We start from the raw sequence: 24,918 nt of genomic DNA, 5'->3' as shown, positions 1-24,918 counted from the left end.
TAGCTATAATAGCTCTAGTTGGTTAGTGCTTTTCAAGGAATATCTTCTTTCATCTTTGTACTTTTAACCTTTCTGTTTATAAAGGAAATTTTAAATAATGTATATTGAATTTCTTATACAATATAACACTTTTGTTGTAGTTCATTTAGTCTGTTCATATTAATGTATTTGCTGATATATATTTGGATAGAAATCTACTATTTTCTATTTATACTGCCTGTTTTATATTCCGTATTCCCTTCTTTTGCACTGTCCATATTTAAAAAGCCAAAAAAATTCACTTATTTTCCATGAAAGAACAACAATAAAGAACATTATTTTGTTCTCTAACAACCTTCCAAAGATGACCAATTCATTTTTCTATTTTTAGATGATTGTGAACTTACAGATTCTAGCATATTTTTTATATTTTGTTGTATTTCAGCTATTATTCTTATTTGTGCTCAAGTAAGCTAAACTTTAGTCATTGTGAAGCTCTTCATGTTGACTCCAAATTCTTTGGATATAGTCCTACTGGGATTTAACAGTTCTAGACTCATCTTGTACATTTTCTCACCTGATTCTCAATGATACCAGAGATGATTAGTATTAACAATATAACTTCATTTGCTTTATCAATAAAAAATTTTGAGGATAAAATAGCATTACCAAAGATAAAAAAGTTTTTGAAAACACTTAATTGTTTAGACATAAGCATTCCACATTTTCTCTTCCTCTATGTTTTCATAATTTTATCTCCATTTTCAGGGCATATGCCATTTATGCCACGTACCTTACTCTCTCCTTTATAATCCTCAGAGGTCTGCATAAAAACATTTCGTGTTCCTTATTTATTTTTATGTCAGTGTCTTCTCTGGTCACTTTAGCAGTCTGAAGCTCTTTCTCTAATAAGTTCCTAAGGAAAGGTTCATGGGACTAATAATCCTTGAGTTTTGCATGATAGTGACATCTTAGCCTTTCATACCTTTACTTTGGCTGAATATGAAATTGCTTAGCTTGCATTTTTGTTTATTTTAAATGTTACTTGATTGTCTCTGACTGAGTGTTGCTATCCAATTTGCTGAAAATCCATTTTGCCCCCTTGTACAAGTTTATTGGTCTTTTATACTAGTAATTCAAATGTGTATTTGTATATTTTTCTTTACCTTTAAAGTTCAGTAATTATACTGGACTATATCATGTCATTAATTATTCTGTACTGATTGTTTTCCCCTCATTACTTATTTTTAACATTCTGTGCATATTTTATTGAATTACAGTTTTCAGATTTTTTGTTTTTTTTTATTCTCTGGCCTTTCATTCTTTTCTAAGAAGTCCAAAAGTTTTCACTTTTGCATTTCTTCTAGTTTAGTCTTCCATCTTAAGTTATTTTCCCTTAAATAGTTCTTTTCATCTTTAAATGGTTAAATTCAAGTTTAATTTTGTATTGAGACATAATATTTGTATAGATTCATGGTCTATAGTGTCATAATTTTATGCAGTTTATAATTTGATACCTGTGTATGTTGTATAATGATAAATCAGACTAGTAAGCATTTCCATCTCCTCCAGTGTTAATCATTTCTGTGTGTTGGAAATTGGTGTTCTTTTTCTTTAATTTCTAGTTTTTCTGAGATTAATAGTTTATTTTTAAATATTTCCATGTTCTTTACATAATTTTTAAGGATTTTCAGCTTTTAAATTTTATTATTACAACATAATATGCTTCTTATCTGCCCTCCATTGATTGTTACTTATTGGCATTCTCACCACTGTGCATTTTCCTTTTACCATGCGTGAATGGGGCTTATTGCTATAACTAGTAGGCTATTGCAGAAATGACAGAATGTGACTTTGGTCTTAAAAGAATCTACTAATGTCATGAGGGCATACAGAATATATTTTTCATTCTATTTTGTGAAAATGTCTAGTCTGGCATACTTTCATTGAAGGCTATGTTGCTCTTTCTTTGGTCTTTTTTTTTTTCTTTACTCATAACTTTTCATGAAATTTAACCCATTTATGATGGTCTTTCATTTTAGAAAGAAGATATGTTTTAGATTAATGTTTCTGAGAGTTGTTTTTGATGTTTTTATCAATTGTCCTAAGATATACAGGTAGTGTCTGAGATCTCATGACATTTTCTCTCTCCCCTTTATATAAAATTTTTCTTTTATTTTCCTGTTTAATTTGGATTCTGTTCCTAGGTTTTTTTTACTCAGTATAAAGTTTTAATTTGAAAGGCAACTTTGACATGTTTAGAGAGTTAATAAGTCCCAGGTGACTACAGCTCCTTCAGAATTTACTATAAACCCTTTGTATTCACTACTAGAGAAGTGTGAAAACCTCTCCCAGTTTCACCAGCTGTGTTTAATTTGACTTACTGAGCTTTGGAGTGAGACTCTATTTTGTTATTTTCAAGTGTTCAGGTTCGGGATATTACATATTGTTTTCCTCTGAGTTCTTCACAGATGCACGGGCCAGTCTTCTTTTGTAACTACTGGTGGCTTAACTCCCATTGCCTATGATTCCGTGGTTCATGGCAATCTTGTTGCTTCATTTTGTTGCAGATATTTTTGTAAGTCTTTGGCACTGCTCTTCTAGGTAGTTTTGTGGTTTTAAAAAAATTTCATTGTGTACACTAATCCTCAAGTTTGTAGCAAAATTAATTTTCAAAAATGAACCTATATATGAACAACATCAAGGTCAGAGATTTGACATTACCAGCACTCCCAAAATGCATCTGTCATCTCTATTTAGTTTCTAATCTCCCCACTTTTCTAATATATAACATATAGATCAATTTTGAGTGGTTTGAACATTCAAAATTACGTGATTTTTTCCTCTGGTTTCTTTGGCTGCTCACTGTGCTTGTGACATGCATAGGTTTCATTTTTATTGCTATATAGTTGGAGTTAGCAATCTATGCCCCACAAGCAAATTCTTAAACATACACACACACAGAGTTTTTATTGGAACATAGATATGCTCATTTGTTCACTATCACTATAATAGCAGAGAGATGAGAATTGTGACAGAGGTCTCATACCTTGAAAATCAAAATGCATTTGCTCTCTTTGCCAAAAGAGTTTACCTATCCCTGATTTATATTATTTCAGAATAGTAACATAATTAGTCTATTCTGAACTTTTAATTCAGGCCTAATACTAATAGTGCTAGTATAAACATTCTTGTATATATTCTTTGATGAACATTTTTGTGTAGTCTAATCTTGCTGTCTACCTAAAATTGATAACCACACTGCTACTAATATCTTCTTATTCTGGCTATTTTCAAGAAGTTTTCTTTGTCTTTTATTTTGAGCTGTTTTATATTACACACTTGAATGTGATTTTTCTTTGTTTCTATCTAGGATTTGTCATGTTTCTTAAATCTGTAGCTTGTTTTTTTCTTTGCTTTTGGCAAATTGTCTCTCCTGGGATTTCAGTTTATCTATGTTAGACATGTTCTTTGTATCCCTTATAACTCAGTGTTAGTCAGCTTTTTTATTACTTTTGTAAAATACCTGAGAAAATCAACTTAAAAAGAAAAGGTTTATTTTGGCATGGCGTTTTAGGAATTTCAGTCCAAGGTTGGTTGGCCCATCACTTTGGGGCCTGTGGTGAGGCAGTACTTCATGACAGAGGGAGCATGTATGTGGTAGAGCTAGCTGTTCAGTGCATTCAAGCTTGGAAACAATGAGACAACGCCTCTGCTGGTGTCCCATAATCCCCTTCAAGGGCATGTTCTCCTTTTAATGTAATGAATTATTTACTTTATTTTAAAGTGTTGAACCATGCTTGCATCCTTGGAAAAAATCCTTTGGTCATTATTTTCTTAAAAATATTTTTTCATGTTTTAGCTAGAATTTTTTAATTCAAGTTTATGATATTAATTGGTCTGCAGGTTTCTTTTGTAATATTCTCAGGTTTTGGCTGGCCTCATAAAATGAGCTGGGAAAGATCCCCAACCATTCTCAATTGTCTGTGTGGATTACTTATTTCATAAATATTTTTAACAAATCCACCATTGCAGGACAATTTTCAAGAATTAATTTAATTTCCCTAACATCAGTTATTCAGAATTTTTTAGTTTTTCTTATCCTACTTCAGTCGGTTTAGTTTTGCAAAGAATTTTTGTTTCATTAATATTATTAAGTAGAATTATGGAAAGATTTGTAAGAGCTTTATATTATTTTTAACATCTATATAATCTGTAATTATATAAGCATCTCCCTATTCAACCCTGACAATAGTAATTCAACATTAATTCCCCCTTCCCCCAATGTTTGACTGAGAGATGGTTCATTTTTGTTCATTTTCTTTTTCAGGGAACAGTGTGAAATTTTTTATTCATCTAGGGTAGATCTTTTTCTATTAAATTAACTTATGTTAATAGTCTATGTCCTAGTTTTTTCTTCTGGGCTTTTAAAAAGGGAGGCTGAGGTTATTAATTTTAAGCTTTGATTTTCTAATCTTTACATTTAGAATATAATTTTCTCTCTAAACATTGCTTTAGGTGTATCCCATAATTTTATGTTTAATATAATAAGTCACTTTATTTTCTAATTTCCATTGTTATTTCTTCATTGACTCCATGGTAATTTAGAAATGTATTTCTTAATTTCCACCTAATTGAATACTCTCTTATCTTTGTTATTGACAGCTAACATAATTTCTTCTCAGCTAGAGAACAGACTTAGAATTATTTGAGATTTAACATTTCCTTAAGACCAAGCATACAGTTTTAGTTATTTTGCGTGTACTTGTAGAGTAAATACTCCTTCATCATAGAGTACAGCATTCTGTTTAAGTCCTAATATATCACATTTTTAAATTATATTGTTGAAGTCTTCTCTATACTTGTAGCAAGCCCTAAAAAAATGTTAATGCATTCTTCACCCTCTTTCTTTCATCCATAAAATGTTCTAGATTAGCCAGGTGCAGTGGTGCATGCCTGTAATCTCAGTGGCTCAGGCCAGGAGGATCACAAGTTTAAAGCCAGCCTCATCAACTTAGTAAGGCCCACAGCAACTTAGCATGATCCTCTCTTAAAATTAAAAAAAAAAAAATTAAAAAGGGCTGGGATGTGGCTCAGTCAGTGGTCAAAGTGCCCCTGCTTTCCAAAAATAAAAAAAAAAAAAAATTATAGATTATGAGACAACGGGGGAAATGTTTATCTACCTGAGATAATAAAATCTTAATATTAAGGTCACCTGTTATTCCATTAAAAAGATTTCTTATTTTAAAAATAAGAGGTAATTCACATACTAAAAAAGTTGTACAATCATCACTGCATCTAATTTCAAAGCTTTTTGCATCACTGCAGAAGCTATCCTATACCCATTAGGAGTCGAATACAACTCTGCCCCCTCCCCATTTCTCCTCCACTCATAGGCAACAACCAGTTTAATTCCATTAATAACCATTTGGCTATGCCTTATTAAATGGCATCATATATTTCTTTATAACTAACCTTTGATATAAAGAATAATGTATTAAAGCCTTGTCCATGTTGTAGTACATGTCACTGTATCCCATTGTGATGGCAGAATAAAGTTGGGTTTTCCTTAAAGACCATTCCAGACAATCATTATTATTTGACTTTTCTCTTATCTTTGTTATTGACAGCTAACATAATTTCTTCTCAGCTAGAGAACAGACTTAGAAGACCCCACTTACACTTTTGTCTTACTTTGACATGAGTCAGAGAGCTGTTCTAGTGCAAAATGTTTGCACTGAAGACATTTGTTGAAAACAATTAGAGGCAATTGCTTAACTTCACAGTAGTCTGAGGTACTAGGTAGCAGTTAGGATAAACAGTAGATTAAGCAAAAGAGTAAAAGGAAAAGTTGGATATGTCCATAGGGGCTTTGAAGTGTTCCCTCACATTCCTGGACTTTAGAAGAGCGTACATATTTGTTGGACAATGCATATATCCCAGGGCTTATGTGCTCAGGAAGAACCAGAATTCACTGAACTATATACTTTAAGGGAAAAAAAAATTATAGTAGGTGAATTATATCTCAATAAGCTTTCATTTTAATAAGTATTTTTAATGGAATACTAGGTTTCCTTATTATTAGTTTTTATTATTTTCAAGTACATTTACATTTTTCCCCACTATGGTAATCAGGCTGAATGTAAGGCTCTGGATAAACAAGAAGCTAAAACTTGGGCTGAATGTTGAAAGTATTCCCAACGTGCACACAGAACTCAGCAAACACTAGGAAACTTAATAGTTCTAAGAATTTATAGGAATATGTGTCCAATTATTACCTGACCATTCCACTTTCAGAATAGATAATGAAATCCACCCACAAAAAAGAATGTGGATTTTATAGTATTAATTCTAAAAATCAAAGAAGGAACAACTATAAGTAAAAAACAATAGTAAATAGTGGAAATAGAGAAAAAAAGCAGTCAATAGAAACTGTCTGAGGAACTAGATATTGGATTCACTTGATAAAGACCATAAGTCATTTATATTACATATATGTTCAAATAACCAAAGGAAACTGTCTAAAGAAAGGGAGAGAAATATGTCTCACCAGATGGAAAAATAGCAAAAAATAAATAAATAAATAAATAAAAAATTTCAGTTATTTTAAAAGAATTCTGAAACTGAAAAACACAAAGAAATGAAAAATTTCTGAAATGAAAACCTCCACAAACAGAAAATTCATTAGAAAGACTCATTAGCACATTTGAAGACAAATAATTGAGATAATCCAGTGTGAGATGTAGGAAAAAAATAACATATAATGAACAGATACTCAAGATTTGTGGAGTACCACTAAATATACCAATATACCTATAATAAGAATTCAAGAAGAAGAAGAGAAAAAGAAAGGGACAGAAAGAATATTTGGAGAAATAATGGTAAAAAATTCTCCAAGTTTTAAGAAAACAATTGATCGTCCAAGAATTTCCACAAACGTCAAATAGGGTAAACTCAAAATCCACACTTAAGGTACAACTTAAAGTATAAGTCAAAAGCAAAAGACAAAAAGATTTTTTTGGTTGATTAAGAATTTAACAATTGTGCATAGAGAGAGATGGAGATTCATCATTTTATAGCCAACTTAGCAATTTTACTAGACTAAGGACTTCTGTTTTGCCTAGCATTAAGTCATCCTTACTTCTTTTTATGGGTCTCATGCTTTACTTTTAGTAATTGTACACAATTAAAAATAACTTTTAGGCTTTTTTTTTTTTTTTGCTTTCACATAAACACTGTATGGTTATTTTAGAATATATACAGACAGAAAAGAATGGAAAAATCATTGGGATTTCCATAATTATGAATTTCAAAGATTTATTGATATTTTGGTAAATATTTATCATTTTTATGCATTTAAAGTTTTTAAAAAAATTTCTCTGAATAGATTTTAACCTGTTTTTTTACTTAATTCTACATTTGTAAAACTTCTTATATAATTAAAATTCTACAATCTGATTAATATAGTTGTAAAATATTCCATTACATAAGTACAGAGTTTAACTGTTCTCTATTTTTGAAAACAAGAGGTTATTGATTTCTCTTTTTTCCTTTTAAAAATAGACCTTATTTTATTTTTTATTAGTGCATTATAGTTATACATCTACTGAGTTCATTTTGACATAGTTATACAAGCATGGAATATAATTTGCATCAGTTAAGTCCCCAGTGATTCCCCTTTTTCTCTCTGCCTCACTCCCCTGCCTCCAACTTCTTTCCCTCTTTCCTCTACTCTGTAGGTCTTCCTTCTTTTGATTTATAGGGTTTTTTTTTTTTATTAGTGCTTTATAGATAAAGATGAAATTTACCCGGTGTCGCATGGCTATAATCCCAGCAACTCAGGAGGCTGAGGCAGGAGGATCATGAGTTCAAAGCCAGCCTCAGCAAAGAAGAGGCACTAAGCAATTCATTGAGACCGTGTCTCTAAATAAAATACAAAATAGGACTAGGGACGTGGCTCAGTGTGTGCTCCTAAGTGTAATCGTGTAATCCCCAGTACTCCCCCCGGCACACACACACACAAAAGATATAGAACAAAAAGGTGGTATATGTAAATCTTGCCTCATTAGTAGTTATATGAGATTTAAATGAACTAAACACTCCAGTTAAGAGGCAGAGATTGGGATGCTAAATAAAACTATGATCAAACTATATTCTGTTTATAAAAGACACATAGATTCAGTCATAAAAAAACTGAATATATCAAGAAAGAAAAAAGATACACCATTCAAACAGTGTAAGAGAGCTAGAGTGACTAAACAAATATCAGACAAAATAGACTTTAAAACTAATTTTTGTTACTAACAATGAACAAAAAATTGTATAATGATAAGAAGGCCAAGCTATCAGGAGCACATGACCATTACAAATATATGTGTACCTAAAAGGGGTCTCCAAAATAGGGGAAAAATAAATGTAACATAATATTTGGAGCCTAAAGTACCTGTGTTCGACAATGGATGAAACAATCAGCAGATCAACAAGAAAATTCCCAGATATGCCATGTCATGGTACTTAAAATTTCCAGATTTCAATAAAAATCGTAATATGCACAGAGGGAGAAATTGAGATTGATACACAGTTAATAGCTTATTATAAGATGTGATATGTATTGCCACATCAAAAAAAAAATCTGTGCCAAGGACTCACAAAAGACCTACATGTGTGTATGCGTGGGTGGGTGTTTTATATGCATACACCTGTTTTTAAAAGTATATGTGTGTATGAATATATGTGTGTGTATTTATTTATGTAATAGTCTTATATAAGGTGTTAAAACTTGAAAAGAAAAGCCATGAAGGTTATCTGTCCTCTTTGTTTCCTGAGGAAGAATTCTTCTTCACAATATCCTTGATCTAAATCTAAAGGGGGGGCCTTTGCTTTCCATGAGTTTTAGTGATTATGTTTTTATTCTCTTGAGACAGCCGTTCTTTTATTTTCCTTTGTCTATCTATTATGCTTATTACAGTCCTTTATTTTTTCTATGCTGTTAAAGAAGAATGCTAAAATTGTTTGACTTACCAGACCCGATAAAAATGCACATCTGGTTTTATACCACTCAAGAAAAAGATCTAAAGGAAAATTTGAAAATAAAAGGAAAATATATACCGTTTAAACACTAACTAAAAGAAAGATGTAACTATATTAAAAATAAACCAAAAAATATTATCAAGTGGGGGAAATAAATAAATCAATAGAAATAAATGAAATTTCTTCATAATGATATAAACTAGAAACCATAACAATCTAAATTTATATGCATGTTTTCCATGATTTTTAAGCTCCATGTTATTTATTGCTCACATTTTTAGAATAAATAACCACTTCGCCATTTCATGGCATCAGCAAAATTTTTAAATCATTTTTCATCATAATCTGTGTTTAGCTCTTTTCTTACATAAATGAACGGACTCCTTAATACAAATATTTACTTGTGCTTACTAGTTCCTTTTGTTATCAGTTCTCTTCATTTCTGTTCTTGATTGTCTAAGGAACCAAGGGTATTGGCTAAGTAGTTGATACAGATATTTGATATTGGATTATTTAAGATTAGGTACTTACAAAGCAGTCTCTCAGATTCCTGCTTCTTGTGCCCTTAATTTAGAAGTTAAAAACAGGCTGCCCACACTAGGAGGGGAGACATGTATTTTCAAGCCAGTTAACTTGCCTTTCATTTTTGCCTTTACTGATTTCTAATTGCATTTTGGCAATTAGATGAACAATTCTAAGGCATTTCCTTTGTAAAGCATAGGTATATGCTTGCATCTATGTAATTCTCTCAAATACTTATGCCTCAAAAGCCAAGTATAATCATTTTGAAGTTCACATAACAATATATAAAAACATATCTTTATTTCCTATAATGGGGAAGAAGAGCATTTCCCAAAGAAACATAACCATCATATTAAAAGCAATGAGAAAATGAATTAATGAAAATCTTTTACATTTTTCAGGATGAGAGAGACCTTGAGAAGGAAGACGAACTGGAACTGAAAAGAGGTCTTTTATACCGAGACTCTGCCTATGACAGTGACCCTGAGTATAGGTATGGATTTAGTTAATTCTGTGTTATAATGATCTTTATTACAACTGATGTATAAATAGCCTGTTTTTTTTTTACTGCTGAATTTTTGAGAAATTTTGATTCAAAAGATTAATTTTTTATTTTTACTTTGTAAATTCCTATCAAAATATTTTAATATGCATACATTACTGAAATTTTTTAATGAAAACACATATAGCTAATTTGTGGTGGTAATTAAGATTTATTACACTTAAGATTTATTTGACTGTACTGCAAATTCTCATATTTCACAATGCGTTTATTATAACTTAAGAAAGTTTCCATAATTTTAGAAAATGACTAAACTTTTTTAAATAAATAAGAAAAAAATTCTGTTCTCCTAGCCTAAAGTTTCAAGAATGTTATTAATATTTTTGCAAGTTTTTGCTAGTATATTTCATGAGATCTTTTGAAAATTCAGTGTCACTTGACATAAAATACTGTATTAAAAACTGTAAATTAGGCATGGTAGTACATGCCTGTAATCCCAGCAACTCAGGAAGCTGAGGCAGGAGGATCACAAGTTTGAGACAGCCTCAGCAACTTAGACACCCTGGTTCAATCCCTGGTACCAAAACAAAACAAACAAAAACTGTAAATTGTGGGTGTATGCTGTTAAAGCTTCTCTGAATCCTTACATGCCATCATACCACTATTTACTATATGGCTGTTACCTTTCTAAGATTCCCAAAATACAAATTCAGGAGCTCTAAATAGTGTATATTACTTGCAATTGGGATTTTGCTCCCAAATCTCTGATCTTTACCATGATCAATGAGGTTAGACCATCTATGAACATCTCCGTTTGCTCCTTACACACAGTGTAAGTATGAGTGTGACCTTATTTCCAATAGTTACTGCCTCCCAAGCAAGAGCCAATCTGGAACTCTCATCAAAGTATGTTTTATATTATGGATGAATCTGAAGGAGAAACTATCTAAAGAGGAAAACTAAGGTTAAGAGAGCAATACCTCAAAGAAGTTATTTTTAGTTCTTTGTTCTTTTAGCTTTATTTCCTAGATTGTTAAATGAATTACCATCCCAATTTTGGGGTGCTTAATCCATATAATTAATTTCTAATTTGTGTGAGGAGTGAGACTAGGAATGATACAGCCTGATTTTCAAACTTTTGGATACATACTAATTGCTTGAGTTGCTTCTTAAAAATACAGATTTCTACCTCCTACCCTGTAGAGTCTAGTTCCTAGACATAGATGAGATCTAAATATATGCATTTAAGAAATGCCATACGTGATTCTAATATAGGTTGTATAAGGATCACGTTTTAAAAAGCAATGCTCTTGATTTACAATTTGCCATAAAACTCAATATTGATTCTTTTTCCAATTTACCAATGTTAATGACTAAGATTTTAAATCTCCTAGGCCTCTCAAATTAGAGAGTTAAGCAGAATATCAGAAAAGTTCTTCTTGTGCATCTTTAAGATCACTTTATAATCCCTGCCACCTCTCTCATATGCAGTAGGATGGAATAGTCAGTCCTTTAGAACCTTTCCTAAGAGTGCTTTTCACTTTAGTGATCAAGATGTTATTCGAGTTTTATTCCCAAGTCATATTGTATACTAGGCCAAGAATCCACTCCCATTTAACTTTTCATATTAAAGATGAGAGAACCTGCATTAATCACCCCATTGTTGAGATTTCCAACAGCAGACGTAAAGAGGGAGTTTGGGTCTTGGCTTTTTACTTACCCCTCTGCAGGTGCCCATTTGACACAGTAGTTAAGAGGAAGTCTGCATGGAACTCTGGAATGAAGTGAGGAGCTCAGCAAATTCCTTCCCCCAAAAGAAACAATAAAACTGACCAGAAATATCAAAAACAATTTTAAAACTTGGGAATTGTCCAAAGACATATAACAGATTGAGAAATGTTTCTTTAGAAAATCTACTGAACCTCAGTAAGAACCATGGGAGTGTGGCATTTTAACTTGGAACTTCCATCCTCCCTCCACAGCTTCTGACTCCCTAGCTCTGTGGCACAAAAGTACTACTAAAGCAGTCAAGTTGAAAGACCAGCAGCTGTGCTGCCAGAATGGGCTAAGTTTATATGGAGAAGAGCATGGGAAAGTCCATGTGCCAGGCTTGAGCAGAAACAATAATGAACCTACTGGCAGTCAGGGAAGGCCTAGAGTCTTAATGCTTAGGACAAACATTAAAGATCCAGGAACAAGATAACCAAAGTTGGCCTTGATAAAGTTCTACTTATCTCTGGTTGTTTGGAAGGCTATATGTATGCATAAGCCTGTTAGAATTGTAACAGAAAGGACTCTCGCAAGCCAATAATTCACAACTAAGTGTGAAGCCTGAGGAAGGCAGTAAGTAAAATTCAGAACAGACTTGTAAACTAGATAAATGATATATTCTCCAAGCCACTTACAGATGCACTGACAAAAGACAGAAGCCTTATAGACTTATAGGCTCTGACCAATTGTTTTTTTGGTCACTAAGCCATGTTGACCCAGGCATAGTCCCTGGACAGCCATGCTCAAAAATAGAAACAATTTTTAAAACAGTAGCAAGGGACACCAGCAACTGTACAGGGAGAAGGAAATCAAGTCCAGAGTATCAGTCCAGGCAAATCTTTAAACAAGTAAAAGAAAAGGTAATAATAATCTTGTCAGGGAAGTCAGAATCCAGAGTTGAGGTAAGGTAAGTTTTATATAAAATGTCTTGTTTTCAATAAGAATTTTGAGACATTTTAAGAAACATAAAATTGTGGCCCATATTATATGAAAAATGAATTGCTAGAATCTGGAGTCTTAAATGTTGAATTCAGCAGATGGCAAGGCAACTGTGTTCAAAGAGCTAAAGGAGACCTTATTTAAAGAATTAAAAATATAATGACAATAATTCATCACATCGATCAAATCAATTAAAAGAAATTGTTTCTTTTGTTTTCCTCAGTAAAATATTTTTGCTCAGAATTTAACATTGTCTTATACTCTAGATATACATTATGATTATCCTCCACAGAGTATAGCAGATACTCAATGGTTTTTGCAAGAAAGGAAGAAGGGGAAAAACAGAGCATTTGTTATTTCATCCTCCAGGCATTGGCCGTTCACGATAATTACCCCATGTCTTCTATCACCTTTGTGCAAGAAGCTCATTAGAAAGAAAGTTTTATCAAGGCATTAATAAATGTCCTTTTAATTCCATAGGTCCTAGGCACCTTGTAGAAGGACACTACTACCTTTGTAGGCTTCTTTTTCAATTTCATATTTTATTTTTTACAACATTTTTTGACATTTGCTATGACAGCCCTGTCAAGTCCCAGGTCCCTAGGATGCTCTTTTTTCTTTTTGGTACATTTTACATATACTTGAAGTTTTTCAGTTTTGAGTATATTTAAAGTTCTGTACATTATTATACATTTTTTGCCTTAATATCCTTCATGAGCATTAGCCCTAACTTTAAAGACAAAGGTTGAGGTAATATTTTATATAGATAGGAGTTGGCCACGAAAGGAGAAAAAGAATTAAAATAATAGAATAGATTAGAATATGACTGTTACCTAAAGTTTTTAGCAGTGTTGTTCCTAAAACTTGCTATTGATAACAACTGTTTTCTATTAATTGTGTGTATTTTCCAGGATACTGATGGTAGGAATATGTTCAATATAATGTTTTAGTTATAAAATTATAACAGAAACTAACACCTAAATAATTTGAATTTTGGATTTATGTTTTTAAACATCACAGGATTGATTATAATTTCCATCTCTTCTACAGTGGTCACTTTGTGATCAATTTTATGACTCTACCAAGATTTAATAATAGCCAGAAGGCTATCATTAGTATTAAAGGGAAAAAAAATTCACATTTCTATTCTCTTCAACAGAAAGTTTAGTTCATTTTTAAGTGAGAAAATATTGCTTAGTTCTATTTTAAATCCAATGGATTTTGTAGTATCAAATCAACTATCATAAAGTCATTTTTATTAAATATTTAAGGTTTAGTTTTTCGTTTTAAAAATATTTTGTCTAGAAAAATATATTGATATTTATAACTATTTGAGTTGCTATGTACTTATGTCATGTTTTCAAAGTGTTATAAGAATTGTAGCTCAGAAGTCTAGAAAAGTTTCTTATGATAAGAATAAAGACGTATTCATCTTAAAAATAAAAATACAACCATGGTAATTAGAAAAGTGTACTTAACATTAATGCCTGTACCCAAAAAGTACAAGGACATGTTCAGTCAGTTTGTAGCCCCTTCAGAGAATGTGAATAGACAACAGAATGGCTCAGAGACTACAAATTCTTGCTATACTAATTTAATTTTTAAAATTGGTCATGAGAAAATAATATAATTTTCATTAAGGATTATGATTTTTATGATGTTTTCATAAACAGAGTAAAGTCCTTACGGCCTTAACTAATTATTATTAGATAGAGGGACTGCTGACTAGATGATGACATGGGGAAAATGATAAGCAGCAATCCAAGATAGCTTTAGAGCCCACAATTAAGTTTCCTTGGTATTATTTGCCAAACCTGTAATTTTTAAATTTTTAATAGTTGCTTTTAAGGAATAACACATAAGTTCATTATTTTATTTAACCTGCTTAAGACATGTGAATGCATGTACATTAGGTCAGTTTTATGACTAGTTCTTTTTCGTTGAAGTACTGGAGGGGGTTTAGAAAAGAATAATGAAAACAAGTGGAATATTCTCTGTGGACTTGATAATGATACTGAGTTTAACCTACATTAGTAAAACCAAATGGATGACTTAAAATATCAGTTGAAGATACCATTTTTTCATTATGTGTTTCATGACCACATGTCCTCATAAATGCACACAAAAAGTAATATTGAAGAAACTTTAGAACAATCTTAATTCAATTTTATTTATGTAGAAATCTGTTCTATATCCTCCCATTATAAGCTCTTCATTCCTCTAGGATTAAATTCTCCTTTTGACTCTTTAATAATTTTAATCTGTTCTTACTTCCACAGCTATACTTGGTATTTCATAATATGCCTTGGTTCTGTTGCAGTGTGATCCCTGAAATAATCTTTATCATATTGTCTTTCTAGGGAATGCTTATCATTCTTTAATTGTTTTTTCATCTGAGATACCTTCTATGACCTCAGCAGACTGTTAGACCTTTTCTCCTTTTTTATTATTTGTGTTTCTACATATATATATACACACACAAACACAAATTTTCTATTTGAAGTTATTTATTATATATATTTCAAATTGAAATTATGTATATGTAATATTACAAATTGAAATTGTGTACATATTTCAATATTTGGGACTTGAAACTGCTCAGTTCTCATATTTTCCTGGCCTTTGTTCTTTTTTGTCCTTTTTCTTAATAGAATTGTCATAATTTAATTGAGGGCTTTCTGTTGAAATAGCAATCCTGAAAAAATTTACTAAACAAAATGAGAATATTATCCCTGCTTTGTAGATAATTATCTTACAGCATACAGTCATATTTTGTAGAGTATAGTAGGAATTTACTAAATACTTAAATGAATGAGGACTGTAGCTCTTCTTGGTAAAAGAGAGACATATAGCAAGCCTATTGCTATTATAATGTCACTTATACATTTTAAACTTATTAATATACCCAGTAACAAAAATATCAGAATTGTCTCAAAATGTTCAGAATTCATTATTGAGCCAATGCTTCCAAGTCTAGAAGTAAATATTATGTTTATAATTCTTATTGTCCTGTTTACACCAACCCATAGACTCACATATTAGGACCCTTTCTGTGTTTATAACTCCATTTTGCAATTCAGACTTTCAGGCTGAATCATTTCTCACGTTTACTCCAGAAAACCACAAAATAACAAAATTTTGAAATTTTAAGTAAAAATAAACTTCCTGCCCAATTTTTTAAGACCTAAGGAGCATTAGAATTATCTCTTTTGTCCACTTTAGCTCTTCTTTACAGAACTTTATCAGAATCTCAGTTAGTCCTAAAGGATTTTCTGAATTTTATTTATTCATTGCAAGCCACCATGATGATATTTTGAAGCAACTTTAAGACATTCATTTTCTAATGCAACCAAAGCAGTAATAAATCTGTTTCTGATAATAATATAATACTTTATGATAGGTATTAAGAGCTTGGTTTATAAACTGGGAAAAAGCCATACCATGACAAAAGTTAGTAGTCTTCCTATTACCTTTCAGAGAGTTGGGTAGTGGTGTGTATGAAAAATTCAAACAACTTCAGTTAAATAGGTTTATTAGATTATAATTAGCCTGGAAACTAAACAAAACATAGTTTAGAGATGTACATTGTTATCTTGTCAGTAGGAGGCAGAGAAGTTGGTAATTGGTGAACAACAGACAGCAAAACAGGAATGAATTTGCCTTTTGTGAAATAATAAGTAACAGCTTACAGAGACAAACAAAAACAGAAAACAAGTAACTAAACAAAACATCACATGAAACTCCTAAGGGTTAGAGAACAGAGGCATATCTGGAAATTTAGGCTGGCCAGTATATTTGCAGAGGTATGAGGTACATGCACGGTTTTTCTAGTAATAATATTCATGTGTGTGTGATTTCCCTTGTAATGTGAATAAAATTGTTAAAGTATTTTAAGTGACAACAGCAATTAGACCTGGAGAGAAATTGTATGAAAGAAATTTTATTCAATTGGCTAGACTGTTTTTTGTGCACAGCTAATGAAAAATATTTGCTGTTTTACCTTAAAGCACTCGCATTGAGATGTGACTGTGGCCTTGTGGAAATTGTAAAGACTATATTGATATTATTAGAGATCGTTTTAATTACCACTTTGAAATGGAATGAATACATATTATATTAATCATGTTTTAAAATACCTTTAATAATTTAGAGACTATCATTTTCAAAAGTATCCAGTGTGAAAGAAGTGATATTAAATGTAAAGAAAAGTCACCAGGATCTAGTAAATATTACTAGAAAATGTATGGTGGAATCCCATTTTAGTAAAGCCATCAGGAAGTAAAGAGACCTATTGTCATGGTTTATGAAAGTAAAGTTTTTCAGACTTTTTATTGTGAAATAGCAACAATAGCAGAGGAATATGCTTAAGTTTCATACATACTTAACAACAATGCAATGGATACTCATTACTCACTATCTAGCTTAAGAAGTAAAAAATAACCCATAAGTTTGAAGCCATATGTCCCTAACAAATTTCATCTCTTTTCACAGATATAAATGCTACTATGACTTTTTTGGTTAATCTCTTTTTTCTATTAATCTTGCTCTTATTCTTCTTTTGAGTTATACCACACATGTATCCCATTCTTAAGTGATAAATTATTTACTTGTCTTTGTTTTAAACTTTACATATGTGTAATTATAACTATGTAGTAGTCATAGCTTGCTTCTTTTTCTACTTGTTTTTCATTTTCCTCCACAATTATTCATGCAGCTGTAGCTCATTAACTTTTCCTGCTGTATCCTCTGCTGTTGTATAGGATAGTTTGCTGTGTCTATGCTCTTGCATAGTACACAAATCACATTTTTATTTATCTGTTCTAATGTAGATAGATATTTGTTTTCAATTATTAGCTATTATAAACATTGTTATGAACATGTTTCTGCATATGTACTGTTGCACATGTATATTTTGCTGGGTACCTAGGAGTCAAATTAATGGATTGCATAATCCCTTCAACTGGGTCATGCCAAACTTGTTATCCAAAGTTAATATGCAAGTATGTCTATTATTCTCCATCCTCACTTGACAGTGTCAAGCTTAAGAATGATCACTTGGATACTCCATACCTTTTTGTGTGATCATTTTCATTATGTACAAGTGAAGATTGACATAAAGCCAAATAAATTTTCTTTACAGGTAAAGAGCTCCAAGAGTTCCTATTTTGCAACAAATAAATTGCAGTAATATTACAGGACTGATAAGTCAGGGGAAGAAATTGGTTGTGTGAAGATCTAAGTATATGAAGAAAGTGTGTGTCACATTTAATGGTCAAGAAATACTGTTTAGATGGCACAAATGTCATAATCTCTAACAGACTTGAGTGGTCTAATCTATAATAAGTATTTCACTTATTAAAGTAGGTTGATTTTATTTATTTTTAAAAAGTCAGGATCTTTGAAGACATTGATGCTTTATCTATCGCCAATCATGTTAAAGTCAGAAATTAATGTCCGTGACGGTAGAATTTTAACTTCAATATCTTCAAAAAATATTATCAAAAATATTATAGACCTGTCAGAAAGTTGCCTTTTCTTATTTCCCATTACAACTTAGTCCTGATCTCTTTCATTAGCTACATATCTGTTCTTTTTACATTTTTTTCCAGATCCTTAAAACTATAGTAGATCTCTGTTACTTCAAATTCAGACTCTTATGTGTTATTTTTATTTTCCTAAGTGGTTCATCTTCAGTCTACATTTCTCCGTCTTCCTGAGGGTAACAGCAGTGTGGCATAGTAGAAAAGACCATGGAGCTACAGACCTGTCTCATTTCCCATCTGTCACTTACTAGCTGAGTGCTCTTAGGCAAATCATTTAACCTCACTGAGTCTTAATTTCTACCTCTATCCACTTGTAAGTGTTGTGAGATTTATTGATACAGAATACCTAATTCAGTGCCTCAATTCAATAATTGTTGTGCTCCAGGTAAGCTCTATAAAAATGAACTTTATGTGTATTATTTTAAATTTTTAAACAACTGTAAAAATATAACTGATAATACTGAGACTCTAGACAGTTAAATAAATTGCCCAAGGTCCCACAGTTCCAGACTGACTTTAGAGGTTATTCTCATACTGGCCATACCAGACCATCTGCACTCTGGTACCAAGCTGTACCTATCTGTTTTCTGAATTCCTTTTTAACTGGTAACACAAAATTTTCATTTATTGTTTTATAACTGTTTCACACAAATAGTTTCGTTTCCTTTGTAGAGAGTCAGTATTTGATGCACAGCCTTTATTGTATTTTATTTCTCACAGTTCCCCCACCTCCCACCAAGTATCACACTCCCATAGAGTACTCAAACAATTTTAGGTTTATATAGTACTACCTGTAATTTATTTTCACCATTGTTTATATCCTTTCTTTTTATAGCTCATTTCAGCGGCCACATGGCTCTCTCCATTTGGATGATGGCGAATACTGGTCCAACAGGGCAGCCTCTTATAAGGGAAAATCCCACCGACCCGTCTTTGAGAACAGCATGGACAAGATGTACAGGAACTTATACAAAAAGGCCTGTAGTTCTGTTTCTCATACACAGGAAAGCTTCTGAGACCATCCAGGATAAACTGTGTGATTGTCCGTGTCAACCTCTCAATGAAAACGTTTGATGTGATCAATATCTGTATTCCTTTTTTTTTAAACAGGTGGTTCATTGAGTAAAATAGTTACACTTGAATCAAGTTTATTACTTCAAATGGTAAATTTTCATAGGACCTTTTTTATTACAGAAGATTGTGTTGTTTCACATGTCAAAGCTGTGCAACACAATCACCACTTTAATCTTTGAGAGCATGCTTCTCACATACATCTCATCAACACCTACAAATTGAACAGATTCTCTCCAAAAACGTTCTTCTGCCCTAATCACCTGTAACTTTCACTTCATCTCCTTCACTGGTTATCTTGTCTGGGTAAGATTTAATTAATATTAACTCCCTTTTTGCAGAAATGAACAGAAAGATAAGCTATATAAAAATGAATTTTCCAAGAGTTTAAACCATGTTTTAACTAGTAGTTTCTACTTTTATTCTAAGTCTATTTCTTAGCTCACAAGAAACAACTTTTAAAAAAATTTTTGTAGAGTTTTTAAGTTTGGTCTTTTTAGTTATACATGACAGTAGTAAGCCTATGTAATTATTCATTTCTTTTCTGGTAAAACTACTACATAAGTCACCTAAAATGTATAAGAGCTAGAAATAGAAATGGCCATATATGATCCAAAATGTGAATAACTAATTTTTAAAATAGAATGCTAGGCACAATTTTCTTGAAGGGCCATACCTTTTATTGCAAATAGACTCAAAAAATAGCCTGTATTATCAGGTATATAGAAACTCAATACGAATATGGGACTTGTAATTTAAACTCTTTGGCATTTTAAAGCAGCCTCATTTTAAAGGACACTTGGAATCACTGGAGAATAAAATAATATGGCAGAGTGCTTTTTAGTAGGCACTCAAAACTTTGTTGGTTGACTGATAAAATGAGCTCCTCGTTTCCCATCCAACACATAACCTGTAAATCCAGTGACACTTTGAAGATACGAAAAAAAAACAGTTACCATATTTACCAGAGAGTGAGGGAGGGAAAGCAAAGTGTATGAAATAAGTAAAATTTCTTTACAAGTTTCATGAGTTGACTACAAGATGTTTTCTCATTGACTATATCATTGGTTAATTCCACAGTTGTGATTTAAAAAGAAAAAGAAATGACTTGCAGTCTATTGAAATTGATATTAAAATGGGAAATTGGATGACTTTTTGTGTTAGGAGACAATACACATTTGTTATCTAATAATAGAACTTTTTAACTTCAGTTTAAGACTGTTTTAGTATAGTAATCTTTTTGATTTATCAAAAAGAGCATTGGTGATATGCCATCTCTGCCGTTCTCTGACTGAATCTCTTTAATTCCCTGGTCCTTAGTTTCCTCAGCTGTCAAATAAAGAGAATGGTGTATCTCTCAAAACATGTTCTGTGGACCAGGACTGTGGTTCTAAGAGATGATTGTAGGAATATAGATATAATTTTTTATTGGTCATGTAAGTTTGTGAAAGTCAGTCTAACACACACATGTGGGTGCATGTGCATGTGTCTTATGGAGTCGTAGGTAGAATTGCAAGAATGAAAAAGGACACTATTATTGTGGGGGCAGCATTTATAAACTGGGGCTATCTGGCAAGTCAGGACCTAGGGTCTCCATAGTCATACTCAGTACTACCATGTTGGAGATTTTAAGAAATCCTGGTATAACCCTTATACAGTATCTAGTTGAAAGTCTGCCCCATAATTGATGCCCCTTAAATATTTATTGAATTAACACAGAATTTCCTAACCTAAATTGAGCATGTAACAGTGTTATTATTATAACAACCACTCTGTTTCCTCAACTCCCCATTGCTCCACCCCAAGTGCTATTATCTGGTACATGTAGACACCAACTGATGAAATGCTACACTACACAATTCCTGAGTTACCCTCTGGCTGTAAGTTAAATGATGTTTTGCTCTATTTAAAAAAGCATATCCTCAGTGGAAATTAGTATGTTTTTTTTTTTTTTTTTCCTGTGGAAAAGAAGATAAAAAATTCTTCAGTTTAAAAGTTGCTGTTTAATGACAAAGAACAAATATGTCTATTAAAGACTATTATACTATCACAGAAAATCTTCTGAATAAGTAAGCAGCATGAAAATTGCCTATTGCACCTATGCCTGCTATTAGCTATGACAAGGTCCACAAAAAGGAGGGCTCAAAAAAAAAATTCAGAAATTGATATCCATTTTCCTATGGATTAAATTTAGCACATCTATGAAGAATGGGAGCATATTCTTAGATAGATAGCATCTTTCTTGCATCTGATTATTTTCCATTTCCTAAGGGAAGGATTGGTCTTTGTTGTTCTATTACTGTGAGTATTGTGTTGTTGTGCTTTTAAATAGTAAACTATTTAAGTACAAATATAGTTATATTTTCTCATTCATAGAAGCTGAAAGGTGCAATTGTTTCTTTCCATCCTTTATTCTCTATTCCCATAAATATAGTAACAATCATTTGATTTAATATAAAATATAAGTAAGATTTTCTTCATCCTTTTATGTATCTTCTTTAAATTAAAAAAAAAAACAAAAAGGAATTTTAGGAAAGAAAATGTTTAATTCAGCCAAGAAATAAAGTACCATTGCACTGAGAGTCTTCCCTGGTTATACTACTAGTTATATGCCCCAAATCATTTATCCTTCTTGATACTAACATTCTAACATTTGTGTAATAGTACAGTTGATTAATGTGTATGATCAGGAAGTCCTAGGCAGCAGACTTGTGATTTGATTTCAAAGATTAAGCCCCTGACTAAAAATTAGGAGCAAATAGAGAATCTTATCATTGTGTTCACTTCTAATAATAGCTTTATTAAGATATAATTAGCTATCAAGTACATAATTAAGTGGTTTTTACCATTTTCACAGATTTATGCGAACATAACCACTAGCTAATTACAAAATATCACCCCCCAAAAATTCCTCTAACAATTGAAAGTTACTTCCCACTACTCTCTCCCTCAACTCTTGGAAAGCACTAATCTGCTTTCTTATCTCTCTGCCTATTATGGAAATTTCCTATAAATGAAATCATATAATATGTGAACTATTGTGTCTGCATTCTTTCACTTAGCATGCTTTCAGGGTTCATTCAAAATATAATATATTTCATTCCTTTTTATTACTAAATAATCCATTGTATGAACATACCTGGTTTTTAAAAATATATTCATTTGATAGACATTTGGGTAATTTTCACTCTGGTGTCATTATGGAATGTTTCTATGAACATTCACATTCAATTTTTGTGTGGACATATTGTTTCATTTCTTGTGAGTACATACCTAGGAGTTGAATTTCTGTGTCATATGGACACATGTGCTACCACATTCCAAGGTGGCCTACCCTTGAGAAGAGACCTCAGCAGCCTTTGACACTGAGAACCTCAAAAACCTTCTCATCTGCCTTCAATCACCCAGGGCTTTTGCTTTTAATAGCCTGAGGTTTTTGCCTGCATGGATTCAGATGTTTTACTGCCTCCCCCAGCTGGAGCTGCTTCAGTCAGTGCCACTGTGGACATGCTGACCCTGCTTTCCAGTGCAGTTACTGCATGCAGCTGGCCCTGAGCACACTACCAGTCCCACTTTTTAACTACCTTGTATGCCTGTGTCCAATTCTTGTGACTGTAGGCATGCACTCAGCTGGCCCTGGCTTTTGCAATAGTACATACAAGAACTGTTGGTTTGCATTACTGTGTGCTTGCCTTTACCCAGCCCTCACCAACTGCATTTGTACTTAATGTTGACACACTGCTGGTTTGTACCATTATACATGTGCCATCTTTCACTGTTCTATTGCTGGCTCTAGGTTTTGCCAACACATGTACTTGCATCATTAGCTCTGACCTTTACCTATGCAGGTGCACTCGTCATTGACCTCAAAGCCCCAAGAACCCCACCAACCTCCGTGAACACCACAGAACCCCACAACATTCACTGTGGAGGACCACACAATGGTCAGTGTTTTAGACCTCAGCTGACTGAGCTATTGTGCCATAACTCCTATCCTCCTGCAAATCTAAAGTTGTGGCATGACCCTTCGTTTGGCTTTGCATGTATTAGTCCCAGTGCCATGGAATGTTCATGCCACTCCTGGCAGCACTGAAGACTTTTTTTTTTTTTTTTTTTAACCAAAGATAGTCTGTTAAATCTGATCCCCTCCCAATTGTTGACTCAAGTGCAAGGGTGCAGGGAAACATGAGGCCATCCAAAATATACAGTACACTCTAACTAACTTTAAGTAAGAAATGGAAATAAGTGAATCATGAATCACCTGACAAAAAGTTCAAGATAATTATTGTAAAGAAGCTCAGTAAGATACAAAATAACACAGATAAACTAACAAAACCAGAAACGTAAACCATGAACAAAATGTTGAGAAGCTGAACAAAGAGAATAAAATACAAAAAATTCTCAGTTCAAAGAATTCAATAAAATAAAAAATGCAATAGAGAGCTTCAACAACAGACAAACAGAAGAAAGAATTAGTGAACTCACAGATAGGTTATTTAGTTGGAGGGAAAAGGAAATGTATATAGTACTATTAGTGGAACAGTATCAAATAATCAATACATGTATTATAAAAGTTGAAGAAGATATAAAGGGGCAGCAAACTGACTTTAAAAATTAACTGAAAACTTCCCAAACCTTGGAAATAGACATCCAAACTCAAGGGAAATAGATATACCAACTTAAGACACTCAAAAGACCCCAAAATGGTTGACTATAAAGAAGTCTATAATGAAATGCTTTATAATTAAACTTCCAAGATAAGACAAAGAATTTTGAGAGCAAAAATGCCAGTGGATTTCTCAACAGAAACCTTGAAGGCCAGGAGATCGATATAATCAAAGCACTGAAATAACCGTGAATCAGTAATCCTGTACCTTGAAAAGTTATTCTTTAGAAATGAAGGGGAGATAAAAATCTTTCCCAGACAAATAAAAACAGAGGGTGTTTGTCCTGCTTGCTTAAGGGAGTTCTTCAAGCGGAATAGAAAGCATGCTAAAGCAACTTGATACAGATAAGTTTAAATATAGAGTGAAATGTAGGATAATGTAACACCGTAAGGTGGTGTATAAATAAACTATAATCCTAGTATAAAAGTAAAAAAACAAGTATTGACTATAATGACAAAAATTCAGTAACTCATGCACTATACAAAAAGAAGTAAACTTTGAGTTCTAAAATAAGAATATATAGAAGAAGCTAAAAGTGAAGTGTTTTGTTTGTAATTGAACATAGTCAGCAAATTAAAATAGAGGGTTACAAATACCAGAAGTTTCATACAACAAACCACAAAGGAAAAAATTTTAAGTATAAGTGCACAGAAGATAAAGAGAAGGTAATCAAACCAAATCACTATGAAAAATAAAGACAGGAAGATAGAATAGAATTGTTGCAAATCAGAGGACAATTAATAAAATGACAGTAGTCAAGTAAATGGATGAAATTTCCCAATAAAATGACATATAATAACCAAATGGATAAAAAGACAAAAAACCCAGCTATATTCCATCTACAAGAGACATTTTAGATATGAGGGCTGAAAAGTGAAGGATGAAAAAAGATATT

At 32.2% G+C, this 24,918-nt stretch overlaps 1 protein-coding gene across 2 annotated transcripts in view; it reads left to right on the top strand.

Moving 5' to 3' along the window:
• The window catches only part of SPATA6 (spermatogenesis associated 6), a 129,338-nt gene extending 107,773 nt beyond the window's left edge, over window positions 1–21,565 (top strand). For both annotated transcript variants that reach the window (XM_079131065.1, XM_079131064.1), the window contains exons 12-13: window positions 9,933–10,024; window positions 19,121–21,565. In XM_079131065.1, coding sequence (XP_078987191.1) covers window positions 9,933–10,024; window positions 19,121–19,301 — 273 coding nt within the window. In that variant the 3' untranslated portion in view covers window positions 19,302–21,565. The remainder of the gene's footprint in view (window positions 1–9,932; window positions 10,025–19,120) is intronic.
• The last annotated feature ends 3,353 nt before the right edge of the window (window positions 21,566–24,918 follow it).

This window comes from Sciurus vulgaris, assembly GCF_902686455.1.
Source record: "Sciurus vulgaris genome assembly, chromosome: 1".
Taxonomy (NCBI): Eukaryota; Metazoa; Chordata; class Mammalia; order Rodentia; family Sciuridae; genus Sciurus; species Sciurus vulgaris.
Note: the sequence above shows the minus strand (reverse complement) of the source record. Positions and strands in the feature narration are given on the sequence as shown.